This window comes from Dreissena polymorpha, chromosome 2 (genome assembly GCF_020536995.1).
Source record: "Dreissena polymorpha isolate Duluth1 chromosome 2, UMN_Dpol_1.0, whole genome shotgun sequence".
Classification (NCBI taxonomy): domain Eukaryota; kingdom Metazoa; phylum Mollusca; class Bivalvia; order Myida; family Dreissenidae; genus Dreissena; species Dreissena polymorpha.
Genome location: NC_068356.1, coordinates 42951391 through 42972103, shown reverse-complemented (window position 1 = coordinate 42972103; position 20713 = coordinate 42951391). Strand labels below are relative to the sequence as shown.

At 35.5% G+C, this 20713-nt stretch overlaps 1 protein-coding gene across 5 annotated transcripts; it reads left to right on the top strand.

Annotated features, from left to right (window-relative positions):
- Positions 1–427: 427 nt before the first annotated feature.
- LOC127866797 (uncharacterized) lies at positions 428–18710 on the top strand. 5 transcript variants are annotated; one of them, XR_008043108.1, is made up of 5 exons: positions 428–622; positions 6977–7154; positions 10719–10866; positions 12549–17709; positions 18427–18710. XR_008043108.1 is itself a non-coding variant. In XM_052407617.1 (4 exons), exons 2-4 carry the CDS (start codon positions 6996–6998, stop codon positions 13961–13963), a joined length of 1722 nt encoding a protein of 573 aa, XP_052263577.1. In that variant the 5' UTR covers positions 428–622; positions 6977–6995; the 3' UTR covers positions 13964–18710. The 5 variants fall into 5 exon arrangements, 1 of the variants encoding a protein (XP_052263577.1); XR_008043105.1 differs by having other exon boundaries at positions 12549–17993; positions 18281–18710; XR_008043107.1 differs by having other exon boundaries at positions 12549–18075; positions 18363–18710.
- Positions 18711–20713: the final 2003 nt, after the last annotated feature.

Here is a 20713-nt window from a genome sequence, read left to right as displayed (position 1 = left end):
AGAATATACTTAGTGATGATATTATGAACTCTTATACATTTTCGCCAGAAGTGGCATCTTCGACTTATTTATCCCGATCCAGATCAGATAAGTTTTAAAGAAAATTGAAAAGAGTTGAGACAAAAAATCACTACGCAAAAGTTATGTAAGTTACAAACTGGCATCGTGCCGGTCATACTGTTTTGAAAATTATAATTGTTTTGAAAGTTTTTTATTTAAAGATTAATCGAGATTTAGCAAATAAATCAATGTTAATAGCAAAAATCTCTTCCAAACTGTTCTTAATTATTGTGGTCATGATTTAAAAATTTATAATTATAAATGGGAAAAAAACAAATCACATTCCGCAGTCGTATGTCAATAGAGAGTGTTGTGCAGCCTATTCAAAATAAGTGCGTTAAACCCTAAACCCTTCGGTATAGTTTTATTATGCTGTTCCGGTTAATAACAGGGTTTTAGGAATTCGATAACTTATCGACTTTGTAAACAAAGGGAGATTTTTAGGAGTACTGTACGTCTCATACATTTGAAATTTATGTCATCTTTAGCATAATCATACGTAGTCTCCAAGATTCCCCTGCATTCAATTGGTTGCGTTATTTAAAGACGTCAATAAAGGGAGGTAATAATCTTTGTTATTATTTTACTTGAAATCATCAAATTAGTGATACTTCTTTAGATATGGTTCCTGTTATATTGACTTTATTTTTTTTTATAAACTATGCACATTCAAAGATATCTAGTGCCACCAATAAATCAACATTTTTTTCCTAAAAGCGTGGTTGTTTAATGCAATAAATTAATGTCTTATCCACTTTGTGCATCTTCATATTTGTGCATTTCGTGCAGATGCGATTGTCTATTGGATAATCAACCCACAAAAACAGTTTCATGTCCATGAGAACCTTCTTCATCTGTAAATTAATTCTTAAACAAAGCTCAATTAAATGGATGTTGTGGTGTGAGTCATAGAATTGCAATTGTACATTTATAGACCAGTTGACCAGTGACATCACATGCACCTGCAACATTTAGATTCCCTGGTTGGCAAACAGAGGTGGAATTTATTTTTATTGACAATCATGCACAATAACAAATATAATTTAATTATTTAACTAACTATCTCTGAATAAATCATAAGCATTCAAGAAAATGAGTTTTTGGAACGATTATATTGTGTTTTTTTTTTGTTTTTTTAAACAAACTCGGGAATGGAACACAATCTAAGAGCTAGGTATATTGGTTACACAAAAATCTCTACTGCCAGGCATTTCTTCTTGACAGTTTTTTTTTAATTAAAACATTCTCAGAAATTGAAAATCTTTCAGAATAAATTAAACTTGATGAACCAAAACAATTAAGGATGAAAAGAAACAACCAGGGACTACCCTACGGGCGACTGGAGCGATAATTTTGCTCTAATGCCGGTGATTTCGCCTTATGAGCCCAGAAAAGCGAAGATCAAGTCGCCGGATTTTTTTGAGTAAACAAGACCGGGAAAGCGAAAATCCAGTCGCCCGATAATTTTTGCTAAGGCGTGCTACCACCCGCGATCAGCAAGTTTGTTGTTTATCTAACGGTTACACAATTTATCCCCCACACAGATTGTTAATTGACAGTGACAAAGCAGTCCCTTAATATTGGTTGCTATAACAACACACTCGTGCTTCTTCGCGTGTTCCGTAAGTTGTCTAATGATTACAGGATGATTGATTGACCAATAGATAATTGCAGGTTTTTGGCAGACGGCACGGTTAAACAACGTCGGCAAAAATAATTTACACTACGCGGCCCGCGATTTTTGCCTAAATCACCAATCACCTCGTTTCGGTAAACGTGGGAAATCGCTGTGATTCGCCGCAAATCGCGGTGATTCACCGTGATAACACTCTACGGGTGATTCACGGTGAGTTCGCCATGATTTCACTGCGACCATCTCGCGATAAAGATCAGCTGTTGAATCATCGCAAAACACTGCGAATCGCCGTGATTGGCGTTGACTACTATATTTAAATTTCAACTTTTTAACTAATGTCATTATTATTGACGATCGCATTATATCGCGAAAATGTATTCCAAAATGAAAGTAAACACCGTAATTGCTGAATGTCATATCCTGATTTCCAAACAATATCTTTATTTGTTGAAATAACAATTGTACAGTACGGCTCACACAAAACCAACAAAGTTCGCGGCAACAGATTCTTTTGTTCTCGAAGTTTCTCCGCAGCCACAACGAGTATTCACTCCGAATCATGTCGAGGCACTCGGCAATAATTCGCGGATATAAGAAACAGGTACAGATAATAACCTGATGTTTTTACTTCTACGCGATTGTTTTAACATTTCGTCAGCTTGTCTGCATACTTCATACAATTACCATCGGATGTCATCTGTCAATGATTTTGTAGGTCAGTAACCATATAGAAGAAATTTACATAGTTTAATCTCGGAAACGAGACTTGCTTTAAACGTTGAAATAAACTATATATATTTGCATAAAACTTGCTAAAATACACAGACGACACAAATATAAAAAATGTCGACCATTTGAATAAAATTAAATGGTTTATTTGTAAAATGAATACTTTCACTTCGTTCCAATTTTTAGAAAATGACTTTTACATGTGCATCTAAATTTAAATTTACACATTGCTTCAGATGATGTACGCGTCTCCAATCCCGATTGGGCTGCTAGAGCTATTTAATAAAATAGTAGCGTGTAAAATTCATTTGATGGAACAATAGTAAACGTTTGTCTTGACTATTTCTCGAGCAATTTTGAACGGCATATACTTTTGAAAATGGAAGCCGTGATAATTCGGAATTATCGTTATTTTAAATGTTTCAAACATAGTTTGTTACACTTAAAATTAGGCGGTGAATCGTTTGACTCAGAAACAGACTTGCATAAAACATTTATAACGATATTTATTTTCATAAGAATTGCTAATATATATATATATATATATATATATATATTATAAAGTTTGACGATTTCAATTAACAGATATTGGTTTATTTTCACAATATTAACTCCCTTTCTCGATTCCCAGAAAATGACGTGTACATGTTGCATTACATCTAAACTTAAATTAATTTGTTTATTGGTGGTGGAAGAATATTATGAACTGTACACAACATTTGTGTGTACAGGCTTTTTCCGCTCCATTTTGGGAATAGGCCACACTGGAATTTTGGGAATTTCGCATGGTGAAAACCCCCATTTTGGGAAAAAAATTATTCGCAAAATTGGCTCAATTGGGAAAAATTATCGCATGTAAATAGTGTTTCTTATATTTCAAAGAAGCCGTTAACTGGTAAATAACGACTATTTTGATAACTAATTATTAAAATTTTACAAAGTATTATGAACATGTGAGATAAGTGCAGGTTTTTAAATCTGAGTTTAGGGAAAAGGCCTGGCCGTTTTGAGGTGAAAAAAATCGTGCGAAGCGCCAGATTTTGAGGAAAATAAGGAAAGTCTTAAATAATCATTAACATATTTTACAGTTTTTAAAACAAATTCAAGGCAACTGATAATTTAATTATGCAACACTTTCAATTTCTACACCGGATCAGGTTAACTTATATATTTTAAGGTAAAAAAAAAAAAAAAAATTTATATTTTTTTTTGGAATTGGGAATTTTTTTTTCAATTGGGAAAAAAACAACCCGATTTGCATTGGGAATGGGGCCGAATTTCGGACCCGTGGCATAGGGCGGAAAAAGCCTGGTGTAGTCAGTATACAATGCAATAATTGTTTCAATAACGAAGGAACTGAAACAGCGTATTAACGGTTACAATACAGCGTGTTTTAATTATATTTTATTTAGAGGAAATGTCAATGCCAAGTATTTCGCGAGGTACCTTGGTAATTAAGTTGAAATTCACAACGAAACTTTTAATGGAAATTAAAATTAATGATATCAATGTTTTACCCACTATGAAATGTTTATTTACAAATAAATACACACACGGCAATTTCGCGCTTTTTATCAGAACAAAGGAATTAATTTAATTCATTTACACTGTGTATTTGTGGCTAGAATTTGTAACCGAAAATAGCTGTACACGATGTGTGCAAACCGTGTCAGGTGATTTACGCATGTACAATACAACTGATCTGATTGGGCGCTTATTTCATCAAATCTTTAAATAGAAACATATGCCGAAATTCATTTCATAATTTCGAATGTTTGTGTATAACATTTTTTGGGACTCTTTATTGTCCATATTAACCAGAATTCGCTTTTAAAATGGAAATCGGGGATATGCGGGATTATCGAGTAATGGATAAAGACGGAAGAAGTTGCATGTATGTGATTGAGACAGTTGAAACGTATGTATCGGGGAATCGACAGACTCGGAAAAATAGGACGAATACATTACAATCAGTTTTGAGTTCTCCATGGCTTCAAACTGTTAATTGCATAATCAAAAACGCAATCACTCCTCCAGGTGCGGTATCATACAGCTAGGTGTGAACACTGTTTTGTTTTATACGCAGCATTTAAAAAGACAAAAAAATACCTGTCAGGGACATCGGTGTGAAATACATGTTGACATTTTAAAAAGGATACTCAATCATATCTGCCAACAATGCTAATAATCCCATATTGCTATAATCTCTGTGAAGATTATATATGTACATGGTACATAGGCAAATCGTTCTTCACCACGTTGACCGGGAACGCGGTGAATCGCGGTGAATCACCGCGGAGATTATATTTATCGCATTTGCGGTGATCATGCTGGACCTAGCGTGATGAAACGCGCGAGATTGCGGTGATTTTTCACCCAAAATAAATTATGACCTCCGCATGTCGGTGATTTAGGCAAAAATCGTTGGCCGCGTAGTGTAAGAAAAACAAAATTGATCAAAGGTCTATTAATGACGTTGATCCACTATTAAGTCCAGAAAGTTTTGTCAGTTTGTTAATCCACCGATTATTACAAGTAACGCCCATCATATATAAACTGGAATCACAGTTCACTTTTTAGCTCGACTATTATATATGAAATATATATAGTGGAGCTATCCTACTCACCCCGGCGTCGGCGAGAACATGAGCGTGACAATTTTAAAGTTTGTGTACCACCCAAATATTTCGTATGTCCCTTGACATAATTATTTTTTTGCTTTCATATTTTGCATACTCCTTTACCAACATGACCCCAACCTATAAACAAGAGCAGACAACTGTTTCAAGGATTTTGTAAGAATTATGGCCCTTTTTCCACTTAGAGTATGCCTATTATGGATAACTCTATATTAAAGTTTGCGTACTACCTCAAATATTTTTAATGTCCCTGACATATTGCTTTCATATTTTGCATACTTCTTTACCAACATGACCCCAACCTATAAACAAGAGCAGACAACTGTATCAAGGATTTTGTAAGAATTATTGCCCTTTTTCCACTTAGAGTATGCCTATTATGGATAACTCCATATTAAAGTTTGCGTACTACCTCAAATATTTTTAATGTCCCTGACATATTGCTTTCATATTTTGCATACTTCTTTACCAACATGACCCCAACCTATAAACAAGAGCAGACAACTTTATCAAGCAAATTTCAAGAATCATGGCCCTTTTTCCACTTAGAATATGCATATTATTGATAACTCTATGTTAAAGTTTGCGTACCACCTCAAATATTTTCAATGTCCCTTGACATATTGCTTTTATATTTTGCATACTTCTTTACCAACATGACCCCAACCTATAAACAAGAGCAGATAACTGTATCAAGCATTTTGTAGGAATTATCGCCCTTTTTTGTCTTTGTAACTTCGAATATTTTGTTAAATTTTGTATTTAGATCTACTTTACTTGAAGTATCAGAGCTATTGCTTTCAAACTTCAAATACTTTCTTACTATCATGATGTTACTGTACCTTTCAAGTTGAATTTGACCTTGACCTTTGAATGACCTTGACTCTTAAGGTCAAATTAATAAATTTTGCTTGAATCGCCATATATGTAACTTCTTTATTTAACATCAGATTTGATTCATACTTTGACAAAACAACACTTACCTGACATACCACAATCAGTGCCTTCCACAGGATTTTTGTCAGGCGGCCCGGGGCTGATAGGGGTGGTTCGGGAGGGATGTCCCCTCCCGACATTGATTTTTTTTTAATTTAATGTGTCAATTTATGTCTGTGGTGCGTTATAACTCAAAGAAAAACAGCGTCAAAAGACATCATTTGGTGCGCTATGACTCTTCAAGAAAATCCCCCAGTCTTTAAAAAAAATTATTTTTTATATTGTTTCATTGTTTTAAAATTTTCCGTACAGATAGTAAAATCCCGACTCGAACGATTCCCCAATACATCTGTTTCAACCCGACTCTATGACTGTATACTTACTACTATTCAAGTTTCTATTCAATACCCGATAGACAGCGGAGATAACTACAATATCCCCACGCTTTTCAAAAAACTTTGGGATAACAAACCTGCATCTTATGCTTCAAATGTCCAAAGTAAAAAAAGAAAGGAGAATGGGACTTGATGCTTTGCTTTGACCGTTTCAAGCTTTATTCTTCTATGTGTGTATGTTATTTCTTATTGTGCTGTTCCGTACAGTTTTGGCAATTGGTCACTTGCCTTAAATAAAAGATCAACAAACCAGCAGCTGGAGTTTCACTTTTTTATATTGATGACTGGGACTTTCAGAATTTTAGCTATGGAAGTCAGGACTTTAACTTTTTTTAGCCATTGGTTTCACTGCATAAATATCATGTATTACAATTTATTCTATAAGCAAGTTGGTACTGAGGTCATTGTTTTGTACAAATATTATCAATACTGCTTTATCTTATTCAAGAGCCAAACAACAATATTTGTTTGCATCAACATATTATTTTATGTTTTCACCTATGCAATTTTGCTTTGCTACTTAATGCAGTTTGCTGACAGATAATCCAATGGTGATGAAAATTTAATTTAAATATCTTCAGAGTCCTCAATGCATCTCTCATGATGGATGGGGACAATCCGAAGACCCATGGTAACCAAGGGTTATCCCACAGCCTTCAAAACAATGGTGCCATCAACCTTCCTGTGTCTTCATTCATATCACAGCCAGGGAGCAGTCATGGAGACATACAGACCATCATTTTACAGATTCAGCAAATGGTAAAGCAGTGTCTCTAGAGCTTAGCTTAGTTTAACATGTAACATTGTTTTATTTACCTTATTGGGAATGGGGTAGGAGTCCTTTTTGTGGGGAGATATCAGGTCGCTTTGACTAAAATTCAGAAATTTTGTTGTTTTTTTATAAGAAATTCCTAAAAATTGAGATTAAAATTTAAATGCTTTAAATATAATATAAACTTAGATTCAACTGATAGAGCTTGATATAGAAATGAACTGAATGTTGAAATTGATTAAAAAAAAACTCTTTTTATGCTCCCGGATCGAAAGATCAGGGGTATGTTGTTTTTGGCCTGTCTGTCTGTCATTCATTCATTCATTGATTCATTCATTGTATGTGCGTGTACCAAAACTTTAACCTTGGTTAAAGTCTGATAACTTTTGCAATATTGAAGATAGCATTTTCATATTTGGCATGCATGTGTATCTCACTGAGCTGCACATCTTGAGTGGTGAAAAGTCAAGGACAAGGTCATCCTTCAAGGTCAAAGGTCAAATATCATTGTATTTTTCTTTCCTAAAACTTTAACCTTCCTTAAAGTTTGGTCATAACTTTTTGAATATTGAAGATAGCAACTTGATATATGGCATGCATGTTTATCTCATGAAGCTGCACATTTTGAGTGGTGAAAGGTCAATGTCATCCTTCATGGTCAAAGGTCAAATTAATGGCTTCAAAGCGGCGCAATAGGGCGCATTGTGTTTCTGACAAACACATCTCTAGTTAGAACTTTCAATTGTCTCCCTTAATCAGACTTTTTTTCAAATTGAAAACCTGGTTTTGTGACAATTTTGTCCCTTGTTTAGATTTGGAATGGGGTTGAATTTTATCCCTAAAACTGACCAAAACCACTAGATACACTCCCGCTGAGCTGCATTACAATGAGAGGTGCGTCTGTACAACAACGCGATACAGCGTCATAACTACAACGGTTACGGCGTCTTTCCACAGTTTGTTGATGATATGGGATGTTGTTGACATAAATGATAATAACGGTAATTTTGAATAGTTTTTGTATGTGTAAGCCAATGTTTATTTAAATATGGATATTGTGTTCCTCTTTCACAGCTTGTAGTGCAATTTATTCCTATGTTATCGATATCTTGGAAGTTTTACAGACCTGTATAGACAACTCATAAAATCATTGGAATATAATTCAAAGTCTGACATTAAACAGAAGAAAATGCAAACAAACATAAGCAAGCACGAATATTGAATCAATCTTATCAAGATCTGTCTCAAAATAAACTGCATGTAAGTGTAACGAGATAAATTTTGATAAATTAAAATGTTACGGCGTCTTATAGAGAGTGTTACAGTGCATTTACTACAACATGTTTAAGGTTACAGTATAGTATAGACGGGTACTAGAGGTTTCGGTAAATAACAAGTTTGGTAAATTGTATTTATATAGTAAATGTTGTGGAGGGTTCGGTAAAATAGATCTTTATAGAGGTATACTTACAATGACTTGTTAATGCCACCTATTAGTGTCTTACATCAGGGGCATATATTTTCAAACTGGTGATTAATTTTTAATTGATTAATTAATGCAATGCCTACAGTAAAGAATTAAGGGGCATGAATGAGTTACCACTGAATTTTTAAAAAGAATAATTTGAGGTACCAAACCAAAAAAGTTGATTGAATTGAAATTGTAACTTTATTGAAAGTAAATTTACGATTTAATTAAATCAATACTAAATTTTTTAAAGATTTGGTGCATTTATTTAAAAAAAAAGGTAATAATAAATGTTGATTTAAAGCGAGACTATACCATTTTGTCAATATTTATGAATTTATATAAAATGTGTAAAAAAACTTATTATAAATATATTTCAATATAAATTAAAATAAAAGTAAAGAAGAACATGTGTCAAAAAATGCGAAATAAGCCAGGTATTTAATTCTGAAATCGAAAATGTCTGTACAGTTGAATAAGCCAGCATGTAAATCATGCATAAACGATGTGAATCTAAATTTAGGTTAACGATCTATTTAAAATTCCTGCAACAATATCTATTCATATGACACACAAACACTAACTAAAAATACGAATGCGTCGATAATTGTAGGAAAATATTACGAAATATCTTCGTAACAATCGGCTCGGGGCGCTAATTTATCTTTGCTGCGTGTTATGAAATGTGTCTTCAATGTATAATTTTTCTGGCCTATTTTGTATTATTGTAACATATTTTATCAATATATTACAATTTAACACATTTAAAATCGTATAGTCTCGCTTTAAAGACTGAATTGATAGAAAATCTTTAATTTAGATTAATGCTATTAACAAATGTTCAAAGTCTTGTAAAATATTGTAGTACTGATTTACTAAAAAAAACATAAGCAAATATTAATGCATTTGCGATTCTAAGATTAATTCAGTCTTAAGTTAAATATTTTATCTGAAAATAAATGTACCAAATCTTTAAAAATTGTATTACTCATTGATTAAAAAAACGCTATAAAGAAATACAAATAAATATTACCCAAATGAAGTCTTGCTTTTAAATGACCTTAATATGTTATTGAATTCCCCACTCTCAAGGTGTAAAATATTTTCTACATTCCTGTTAAATTCTTTACAGTAATTGAGGTTATTAGTAACTATTGTTGTTGCAATCAATGATGATCTCCAAACTCACGTCCAAAATGCTACTATCGTGGAACGAAATCTCCATGGTTGTAAATTTGACTTCTTGCGGGTGCTGTAACGCTGTGAAGACACCGTAACCTGTCTTAGTCGTAAGAGAAGATACCATAACATGTACACAGAGTTGGAATGCTACAACTTTTTACTTGATACAATTCATTCAAAAATAATCATCTTGACGAAAACTGCAAGCCAGAAACAACAAATTAATTGGATTTTTTATGTTTTTTAGCTTGAACTTCTTTCTTTTATCATGATTTCACACTAGAAAATGTCTTGATAGCTTAAGACGCAAGTAAAGAAACATTAATAAATGAAAATAGATGCCATATCCCGTGTACGTTTAAACAAAGAATTTAATTAAGTAAATGCGTGTGTATGTCTATAACTGTCAAGACGCTGTAACCGTTGTAGTTATGACGCCGTATCGCGTTGTCGTACAGACGCACCTCTCATCGTAACGTAGTTCAGCGGGAGTGAGATAGATGGGGTTGCACATTTCCGAAAAGGGAAATCCTTAGTTGCCCTTTTGAAATCTAAATGTGTCCTTACAAAATCTGAACTTGCCATTAAAAAGATAGTCACTTAATTATATTGATTAGAAAAATACTTACATGTAGTCTGCACAGGCTAATCGTTCAGGGACGACACGTTCGACTAAGACTGGATTAAAATATAAAAGAGGCTCCCTTTAAATGGAAAATTCCATAAAAGCAGAAAGTATTGTCCCTTTTTAGACTGTGCTGATTCACAGGCTAATCTGGAAAGATATTCTACACACATGCATTTAACGCTGTTGTTTCAAAGCAAGGCTAAAAGGAGAATTTCAGAAAATACTTTTTATTTTCATTCACTACTTTTGACACCTCACTGGTTGCCCTTGCAGCTGGAGATGCTCAGTGGACGTGGTGTCAACTCCATGCTGGTCACGGTCGACTGCATGGGCGACATCAGCATCCAGGGATCCAACCGTGGACAGATCTTCCTCAAAGAAAACCCTGACATTGCAGACAGATTCTCCAAGATTTGCTCAGGTGAGAGATTACAGTTTTAGTTGGATTAGTTAGTTGATGGTTACTTTGCATGAGTTAGTTGATGGTAACCTCAGTGTTAAATTAGTTAGTTGATGGTATCCTCAATCTTGCTTTAGTTTGTTGATGGTTACCTCAATGTTGCATTAGATAATTGATGGTTACCATAGAATTGCATTTGTTAGTTGATGGCTACCTCAGTGTTTTTCTTATCTCATAGACTAGTATTGTATGTAATTCTGTAAATAGTTGTGATAAAGTGTTACATCACTGTTTTGGTCGTACCTGTATGCCATGACTGATTACAAGCCATAGTTTGCTAAATGTCCATACACATCCAATAGTATTGAGAGTCCACTTTTGAAGTAAGAAATTGCCAAACAAGCATAATTTCTATACTCTCTTCTAGAAGCCATGATTAAACATGATTACAATAACATTATATTTATTTTTATGCTTCCGGTAGGGTGGCATATAGCAATTGAACTGTCCATCTCTCAGTCTGTGTGTCCGTCCGAAAACTTTAACATATTGGCGATAACTTTTGAAATATTGAAGATAGCAACTTGATATTTGGCATGCATGTGTATCTCATAAAGCTGCACATTTTGAGTGGTAAAAGGTCAAGGTCAAAAGTTAAAAATTACAATCCAAGGGAAGAAAAAAGCTTTAAAAGGGAGATAATTTCTAAACCTGCCAAATGATATATCGAAATTGTATTTCAAAGCGGAGCAATAGGGGGCATTGTGTTTCTGACAAACACATCTCTTGTTAACTCTAAAACAATGATTTTATACGGAGCAATTTAATTCACCTCCTTGTATTAGAATACAATTTCAACTGTCATTTTCTTGTATTTTGAGCATGATAATTAAGATTAAATGTTGTTTATTGAAAATATCTCAAGCCTTGAAGGATATGAATTAAATACTTAATTAATTGCTGCAAATACTTGCAGGTCTTAATTTTGCAAATATTACATAGAAGAGTGGCATTCAAAAGTAAGTACAAAATGAAAATAGTACTACACATAAATAAAAGTGCAGATTTTGCACAGTGTAAAATCTCACAGGTTCAATTGAAATTTTCTTCTGGTGGACATAATGATTGAATTTTGCACTATTTTTTTCATATTTTCATGTAGATATCCTATACATGCCTCTGAATGGGCCTTGTTCGCAAAATGTGACATTTTTTAAGTGTGTCATGAAAGGTCTTTAATTAGTGTTTTTGAACATTAAAGTATGTTTTAAAAACAATATTCGCTAAAAACAACTAATGGAAACTTATTAAGCAATAGTATGCGATGTCCTGTTTATTAAAGTTACAAACATGCAAACTTGTAAAATTGTAATTAAAAATATGAATTGCATTTACAAGTCACATTGAATTAAGAAACTATCTGTGTTAAGAGACAACTTTTAAGATTTTCCATGGATTTATCATGAAATCCTTCCTTCAGCCATTCTCCTTGTACCTCTGATTAAAAAAGGGCAGGTTTCTATTACTGGAATAAGTATGTGCACTCAGTTCTGGTAAATCAGCTATCTCGAGTGAGTTAGTAAACTGACCGCCATGATAGGACTGAAAAAACATTCAAAATGGTCTCTTAAGACACATTACACTATTTCAAGAAGTAAGCAGTGTAGATTACAATGATTTGACCCTCCCAAATGTGATTTCAGATGACGTGTGGACGCTTCTTGGGGCACAGAAGAGGTTTCTAGAGATTGGCCGTCAGCAGGCTGGTAACAAGTCTGGTTTCTCTGAGAAGGGGGACTACCCACTGGACTTCTCTCATGAGAGAGGGAGTTACTTCCCTTCACAAAGTGTTCCCACATCTGCTGTTCAGGAGAACTCATTTGTTCAAGGCATCTTGTCGCAGACCAACCACAAGTCATATCAGCCTAACACCCTCTTCCAGGGACCGTTTGGTCAGTTTGTTAACGAAAATCGTGCAAACTCGGGTTCGTTCTTTCAGGGGGGGTTCTCACAGAGCGTGCAATCTTCAGATAACTATGTCCAGTCGTCCTACATGTCCGGTGCTGACAGTATTAACAACAAAGACCCTTTTGTTAATCAGCCCCTGCAGCAACCAATGCCTGGATCTTTAAGTTCTCACCAGAATCAGCAAGATAAGTCTAATGGCATGAGTGAGGCAGAGTTGATCAAGGAGATGCTATCAGCAACGCCGGTCACGGAAGTGGTGCTGAATGTGAAAACAAACACTGGTAGCAATAAAGAGAAATCCACAAAGAACAAGGCTGCGGCTAGTAGTGAGGCTGAGAAGTCCAAAGAAGGGTCAGCAAAGAAAAAGCGTGAACGACGACCGGAAACCTGGCAGCGTAATATTAAAAAGAAATTAAAGACTGAAGGCAAAGCTTATGTGAACGCAAAAGGTAAGCTTGTTCCTGCAAAGGAAATGCGGCCTGTTGATTGTTCGAAATGTAAACAACGGTGTACAGATAAGATTTCTGAGGATACGAGGAAGAAAATATTTGACTGGTTCTGGAAATTAGGTTCGTACACAGCTCAAAAAGAGTTTGTAGTATCGCGAGTAACACAGGTGGCAACAAGGACGAACAAAAGACGCTCCGTGCATAGGCTTTTCTCATTTGAAATAAATGGCAAGTATGAGTCTGTTTGCAAACCGTTCTTTTCTGGTACACTTGGTATTGGTGATAGCTACATTTACAAGGCCTTTGAACAGAAGGCTCGAGACTTGTTCGTGCAAGACGGCCGCGGAAAACATGCGCCGGTCAATAAAACTTCTCAGGAACAGGTGGAGGTGATGCATGCCCACCTTGACAGGCATCTCTCTGAGTATTCCACTGACAAAGCCCTGCCAAAGAACATCCATGCAGTTAAATGGTACGAGGAGTATTTGGCTCTGTGTGCCTCACATGACAAGAAACCAGTGTCCAAGCATATCTACCGAAAAATCTTCCAGGAGTACACAAGGAAGTTTCCAAATCCGACAGAGAAAAAAAAGAGTGACATTGATGGAGATGATCCGGCTGTTGGGCTTTCTCAGGCTCTGGTTTCCGTGTCCAGGGAGACTCTGGCAGCTATCAATGGGCAGATAGGTCTTTCCCAGTAGCTGCAATTTAATTCAAGTAAAAATCATTAAATTATCATAAAACTGTAATGGTCTTAAACACAGAAATAGCTTGACTTTGTTTTAATGTTGAGTAGGACATTTATTTGATGATGTTCAAATAATGAATTTACCAGGAAGAGTGTAATAGTCTTAAACAAATCGAAATGTTTGAACTTTGAGTAGGAGAGCCATTAAAAAATCAATCCACATTTGCTATGGAATCTTAAATTAAGTCCATGGGTTGTTTTATATATTGGATCAGATTTTTGTTAAATTGCTGTAATGAAAAATCTGAAAGCATTTGTTCACATGTTTTCATATTTTGTTCTTCCAAATTTTGATTTAAATGATGTTATTATCAATTTTGTTAATGATCCTATCTAACCAAATACTTGAAATGCATTTGTATAAAAACTATTACTGAGCTTAAAGTGAAAATTGAGAATTCAGTGTTGTATATTATTTATTTGTAGTAATTGATGTATTGTTATGTATGAAAATTAAAAAAGGACAGATTTCAAGAGTTAAAAATAAGAAACAGCATTGCCCAAAAAGGAGAAAATTATTTAATAAAGGTATGGTACAGCAAGAAGTTAATCATACTGCTATTTGTACACTGAATTGTGATCTGAGAAGGTTCAGTTGAAACTTGAGAAATGTATCATATGAGCTTTGTCATGCGTAAATGGGTGTCATGCCATATTTGGCCAGGGTAACTCCAGTCTAGCAAGGAGCTACCATGTCTATAAGTCATGCACGTTTTTTATTCTCGTAAGCGGACTGCGTAGGTGCCCCACCACAATGAGGCTGATTTAAGTTAATGTTCAGCAAATACACACTGAGATGTCAATTTTAGAAGAGCTTTTTTTCTGCCTTTTTTTTATTGTTAAAATATGGGAAGTGGTACAATAGTTGATGTACTTGTACTTAATATTTTTTGTATGTACATTTTGATGTGTGCAAAACTTGTCTTCAGAAATTGACAGAAATTCTTATAGTGTCCCAGAAAATATCCACATATACAAACAAAAAATGTAAGCTGTTTCATGGAAAATGGGTGTTATGCGGCATGTGGCCAGCATAGCTCCAGATTAACTTGCACATTTACAGTCTGGTCAGGAGCTACTAGTCTGCTGTATTATTATGCAAAGTTGTATGCAATCCATGAAAGCCATTTCACAGGTTACATTTAATATGGATACTGGCTACTTTTCCCACAAAATATCAAATGGAATGGCGAAAATACACCTGTTTTATTGCTTAGACGCCGGCTACTGTGAAAATATAACTGGCTTATTAAATGTTTCTGGAGAACACTGTGTATGGTCTCACAGTAGCTCTGGTCTGGAGTTAAACTCGTCCCATGTGGCATAAAACATAAGGCATAAGATTTTTTTATGTTCGTATTTCTGTTGCTAGCTTTTAAAAATAATGTCATCAGTGGATAAACTATTATGTGTCAATACAGCTCCTGTCTGAAATAGACTTAAAGAAATGCAGTTTGTTAAAATATTATACAGAATGTATTTGTTTTTGGTGAATAAGCATATTATCATATGTTTTTGTGAATACATCAGAGGCCACAAAGTCTATGTAACTAAATAAATTTAAAACTGTTCCAAACAAGTATTAATGCATATGAGCTGTGCTCTGTGAAAAGGGGGTTAAATGCATGTGCTTAAAGTGTGGTCCCAGATTAGCCTGTGCGGACTGCAGGGGTGGTACTTTCTTGAAACAAAAAAACCCCATAAAAGCAGAAAATGTTGTCCCTAATTAGCCTGTGTGGACTGGACAGGCTTATCTGGGATGACACTACACACTTGCATTAAACCCATTTTTTCACAGACCATGACCCACATGAATTGAACCCTCAAGTGGGCTGGTGAACATTTTCGTCATATCTATTTTGGTCAGTTTTATTGACATTAATTATAATGAATCCAGTTGTTAAAGATAATGCAATTACATATAAAAACATTAAATAAACCTCAATATGGCACATTCTTGTAAAAATCATTTGTATGCATACTAATTCATTTACTTTTTGCTCGAGAAGTTTTTGCTTGATATTTTAATTACATGTACACTATTTTTTTATGATTAAACAACCGTCTTCAATCCAATTTTACACTTAAGAAAATATATGTTTGTGTTCAGTGAATGCCAAATGTAAGAACATGTTCTGTCATAGGTTGCTACCCTTAGTACAGAAAATATAATATGAAGTCAGAACGTAGTTAAATATTTCTGAAGCTATTGCTGTGTAATGAACATACTGTATTTGTAATTTTTTATCAGCCCAACTGGTTTGGAAAAATGTGTAACGTTAATCTACTGCATGTATTTCTCATATTTCTCGTATAAAATATGTATTAATTTAAATTTTGTTGTTAAGTGATTTGTACTCTATTAAAAATGTGTGCTTTGATTTTACAATAGGCTTTAAGGTTGCATGTAAATATCAGGTGTTGTTACTTTATCAGGTAATTCGAGGGATATGTTCTTTTATAGATAAATGCAATCTGTATTATAAGTCAGTGTGTATATTGCATTATTTTGTTTAAGACAATACCACTATTTTTCAATTTGAATGTTGAGAAATAGTTTTATTTGTACCATGATCGTAATGTGAGAAACGCCTGGGTGATAATCCTGTATTAGAGAACATTATTCTTCCCCAAGAAAGTTAAAGAGAAAGTTTTTATTTTATCCACATAACTTAACTACTTATACAATTGATGCTTATGGCCTTTAGTGTTTCATTCATATAACCAAGCATCACTTTGATTTTTTGCTAGTGTCTTCATTAAGAATAATAAATGATGTATTTACATACAAAATTAGCAGTTTCTATTGGATAACTAGTTTTAATTTATTTATTTAGCATCAGCAAACTTACTTGAATCCTTCAGTACTGACTTATACAGGCTATGTGTACTACAATTTCTTATCCAATCATATTACCCCATCTTTTATATGGACCCTGTGTGGACTGAATACATGTATGTTGAATAATTCAAATAATTTTTTGGACGCATTGCTTATATAAGTTTTGTATAACTGTACTCTTTGGTAAGATTTTTGTCTTAGCATTTGCCTGTACTTTTATTATGCCCCCCTTTGAAGAAGAGGGGGTATATTGTTTTGCTCATGTCCGTCCGTCTGTCTGTCCGTCCGTCCGTCCGTATGTCCATCCACCAGATGGTTTCCGGATGATACCTCAAGAACGCTTAGGCCTAGGATCATAAAACTTCATAGGTACATTGATCATGACTTGCAGATGACCCCTATTGATTTTGAGGTCACTAGGTCAAAGGTCAATGTCACGGTGACCCAAAATAGTAAAATGGTTTCCGGATGATAACTCAAGAACGCTTAGGCCTAGGATCATGAAACTTCTTAGGTACATTGATCATGACTCGCAGATGACTCCTATTGATTTTGAGGTCACTAGGTCAAGGTCACGTAGACCCGAAATAGTAAAATGGTTTCCGGATGATAACTCAAGAATGCTTATTGGATCATTTAACTTCATAGGTACATTGATCACGACTTGCAGATGACCCCTATTGATTTTGAGGTCACTAGGTCAAAGGTCAAGGTCACTGTGACCCGAAATAGTAAAATGGTTTCCGGATGATAACTCAAGAACACTTACGCCTAGGATCATGAAACTTCATAGGTACATTGATCATGACTCGCAGATGACCCCTATTGATTTTCAGGTCACTAGGTCAAAGGTCAAGGTCACGGTGACCCAAAACAGTAAAATTGTTTCCGGATGATAACTCAAGAACACTTATGCCTAGGATCATGAAACTTCATAGGTACATTGATCATGACTCATAGATGACCCCTTTTGATTATCAGGTCACTAGGTCAAAGGTCAAGGTCACGGTGACTCAACTTAGAAAAATGGTTTCCGTATGATAACTCATGAATGCTTACCCCTAGGATCATGAAACTTCATAGGTACATTGATCATGACTCGCAGATGACCCCTATTGACTTTCAGGTCACTAGGTCCAAGGTCACGGTAACTCGGACACAGTAAAATGGTTTCCGGATGATGACTCAAGAATGCTTACGCCTAGGATCATGAAACTTCATAGGTACATTGATCATGACTCGCAGATGACCCCTATTGATTTTCAGGTCACTAGGTCAAAGGTCAAGGTCACGGTGACTCGACACAGTAATTTTTTTTCCGGATGATGTCTCAAGAATACTCATAGGCCTAGGATCATCAAACTTCATAGGTACATTGATCATGACTCGCAGATGACCCCTATAGACTTTCAGGTCACTAGGTCCAAGGTCACGGTGACTCGGACACAGTAAAATGGTTTCCGGATGATGACTCAAGAATGCTTATGCCTAGGATCATAAAACTTCATAGGTAAATTGATCATGACTCGCAGATGACCCCTATTGATTTTCAGGTCACTAGGACAAAGGTCAAGGTCACAGTAAAATTGTTTCCGGATGATGTCTCAAGAATACTCATAGGCCTAGGATCATCAAACTTCATAGATACATTGATCATGACTGGCAGATGACCACTATTGATTTTCAGGTCACTAGGTCAAAGGTCAAGGTCACAGTGACAAAAAACGTATTCACACAATGGCTGCCACTACAACTGACAGCCTATATGGGGAGCATGCATGTTTTACAAACAGCCCTTGTTTACAAGTATGTTGAGTCTTGTTAGTAGAAATAATTGAACAATAAACTTTAACATGTTGTTAGTTGTTGCAAACCGTTTTATGCCCCCCACCCAGGAAAGGTGTCGTATAGTAGTCAATTTATCTGTCCGTTCGGTCGGCCGGAATTCCGTTGCCGATTGTTTTTATGCCCCCGGTAGGGTGGCATATAGCAGTTGAACTGTCCGTCAGTAAGTATGTCAGTCTGTCCGTCCCTCCGAAAACTTTAATGGTCATAACTTTTTCAATATTTAACATACCAACTTGATATTTGGCATACATGTGCATCTCATGGAGCTGCACATTTTGAGTGGTAAAAGGTCGAGGTCATTCTTCAAGGTCAAATGTCAAATATATGGCGTCTGTCCGTCCCTCCGAAAACTTTAACATTGGCCATAACTTTTTCAATATTGAAGGTAGCAACTTGATATTTGGCATGCATGTGTATCTCATGGAGCTGAACATTTTGAGTGGTAAAAAGTGAAGGTCAAGGTCATCCTTCAAGGTCAAATGTCAAATATATGGCGTCTGTCCGTCCGAAAACTTTAACTTTGGCCATAACTTTTTTAGCTCACCTGATTGCTCAGGTGAGCTTTTGTGACCGGTCTTTGTCCTTCGTATGTCCGTCTGTCCTTAAACATTTGCTCGTAAACACTCTAGAGGCCACATTCCTGTCCCATCTACATGAAACTTGGTCAGAAGCTTTGTCCCAATGAAATCTTGACGAGTTCGAAACTGGGTTGTGCCGGGTCAAAAACTAGGTCACTAGGGAAAAAAACAGAAAAACCTTGTAAACACTGTAGAAGTCACATTTCATGCTTGATCTTCATGTGACTTTGTCAAAATGTTTGTCTTAATGATATCTTGGTTGAGTTCAAAAGTGGTTCCGATCCGTTGAAAAACATGGCCGCCAGTGGGCGGGGCAGTTTTCCTTATTTGGCTAAAGAGAAACCTTGTAAACACTCTTGAAGTCACAATATTTGCCCAATCATCATGAAAGTTGGTCAAAACATTGGTTCAATTGATGTCTCAGACGAGTATGAAAATGGTCGAGATCTGTGAAAAAACATGGCCCCCAGTGGGTGGGGCATTTTTCTCTATATGTATATAGTGGCAGTTTTCCCTATTTGCTATAGAGAAACCTTGTAAACACTAGAAGTCACAATTTTTGCCCAATCATCATGAAAATTGGTCAAAACATTGGTTTTATTGATATCTCGGATGAGTTTGAAAATGGTCGGGATCAGTGAAAAAACATGGCTGCCAGTGGGCGGGGCATTTTTCTCTATATGTATATTGTGAAAACATGGGAACACAGTAGAAGTCACATTTTTTGCCCAATTTTCATGAAATTTGCTCAGAACATTTGTTTCCTTGATACGAGAGTTGAGTTCAAAAATGGTTCCGGTCAGTTGAATAACATGGCTGCTGGGAGGGGGGGCAGTTTTCTCATTATGCCCCCCCCCCCCCCCCCCCCCTTAGAAGAAAAGGGGGTATATTGTTTTGCTCATGTCGGTCCGTCCGTCCACCAGATGGTTTCCCGATGATAACTCAAGAGCGCTTATGCCAAGGATCATGAAACTTCATAGGTACATTGATCATGACTCGCAGATGATCCCTATTTATTTTCAGGTCACTAGGTCAAAGGTCAAGGTCACGACCCGAAATAGTAAAATCGTTTCCGGATGATAGCTCAAGAACACTTATGCCTAGGATCATGAAACTTCGTAGATAAATTGATCATGACTTGCAGATTACCCCTATTGATTTTCAGGTCACTAGGTCAAAGGTCAAGGTCAGGGTGACCCAAAGCAGTAAAATGGTTTCCGGATGATAACTCAAGAAGGCTTAGGCCTACGATCATGAAACTTCATAGGTACATTGATCATAACTCGTAGATGACCCCTATTGATTTTCAGGTCACTAGGTCAAAGGTCAAGGTCACGATGACCCAAAATAGTAAAATGATTTCCGGATGATAACTCAAGAATGCTTAGGCCTAGGATCATGAAACTTCATAGGTACATTGATCATGACTCGTAGA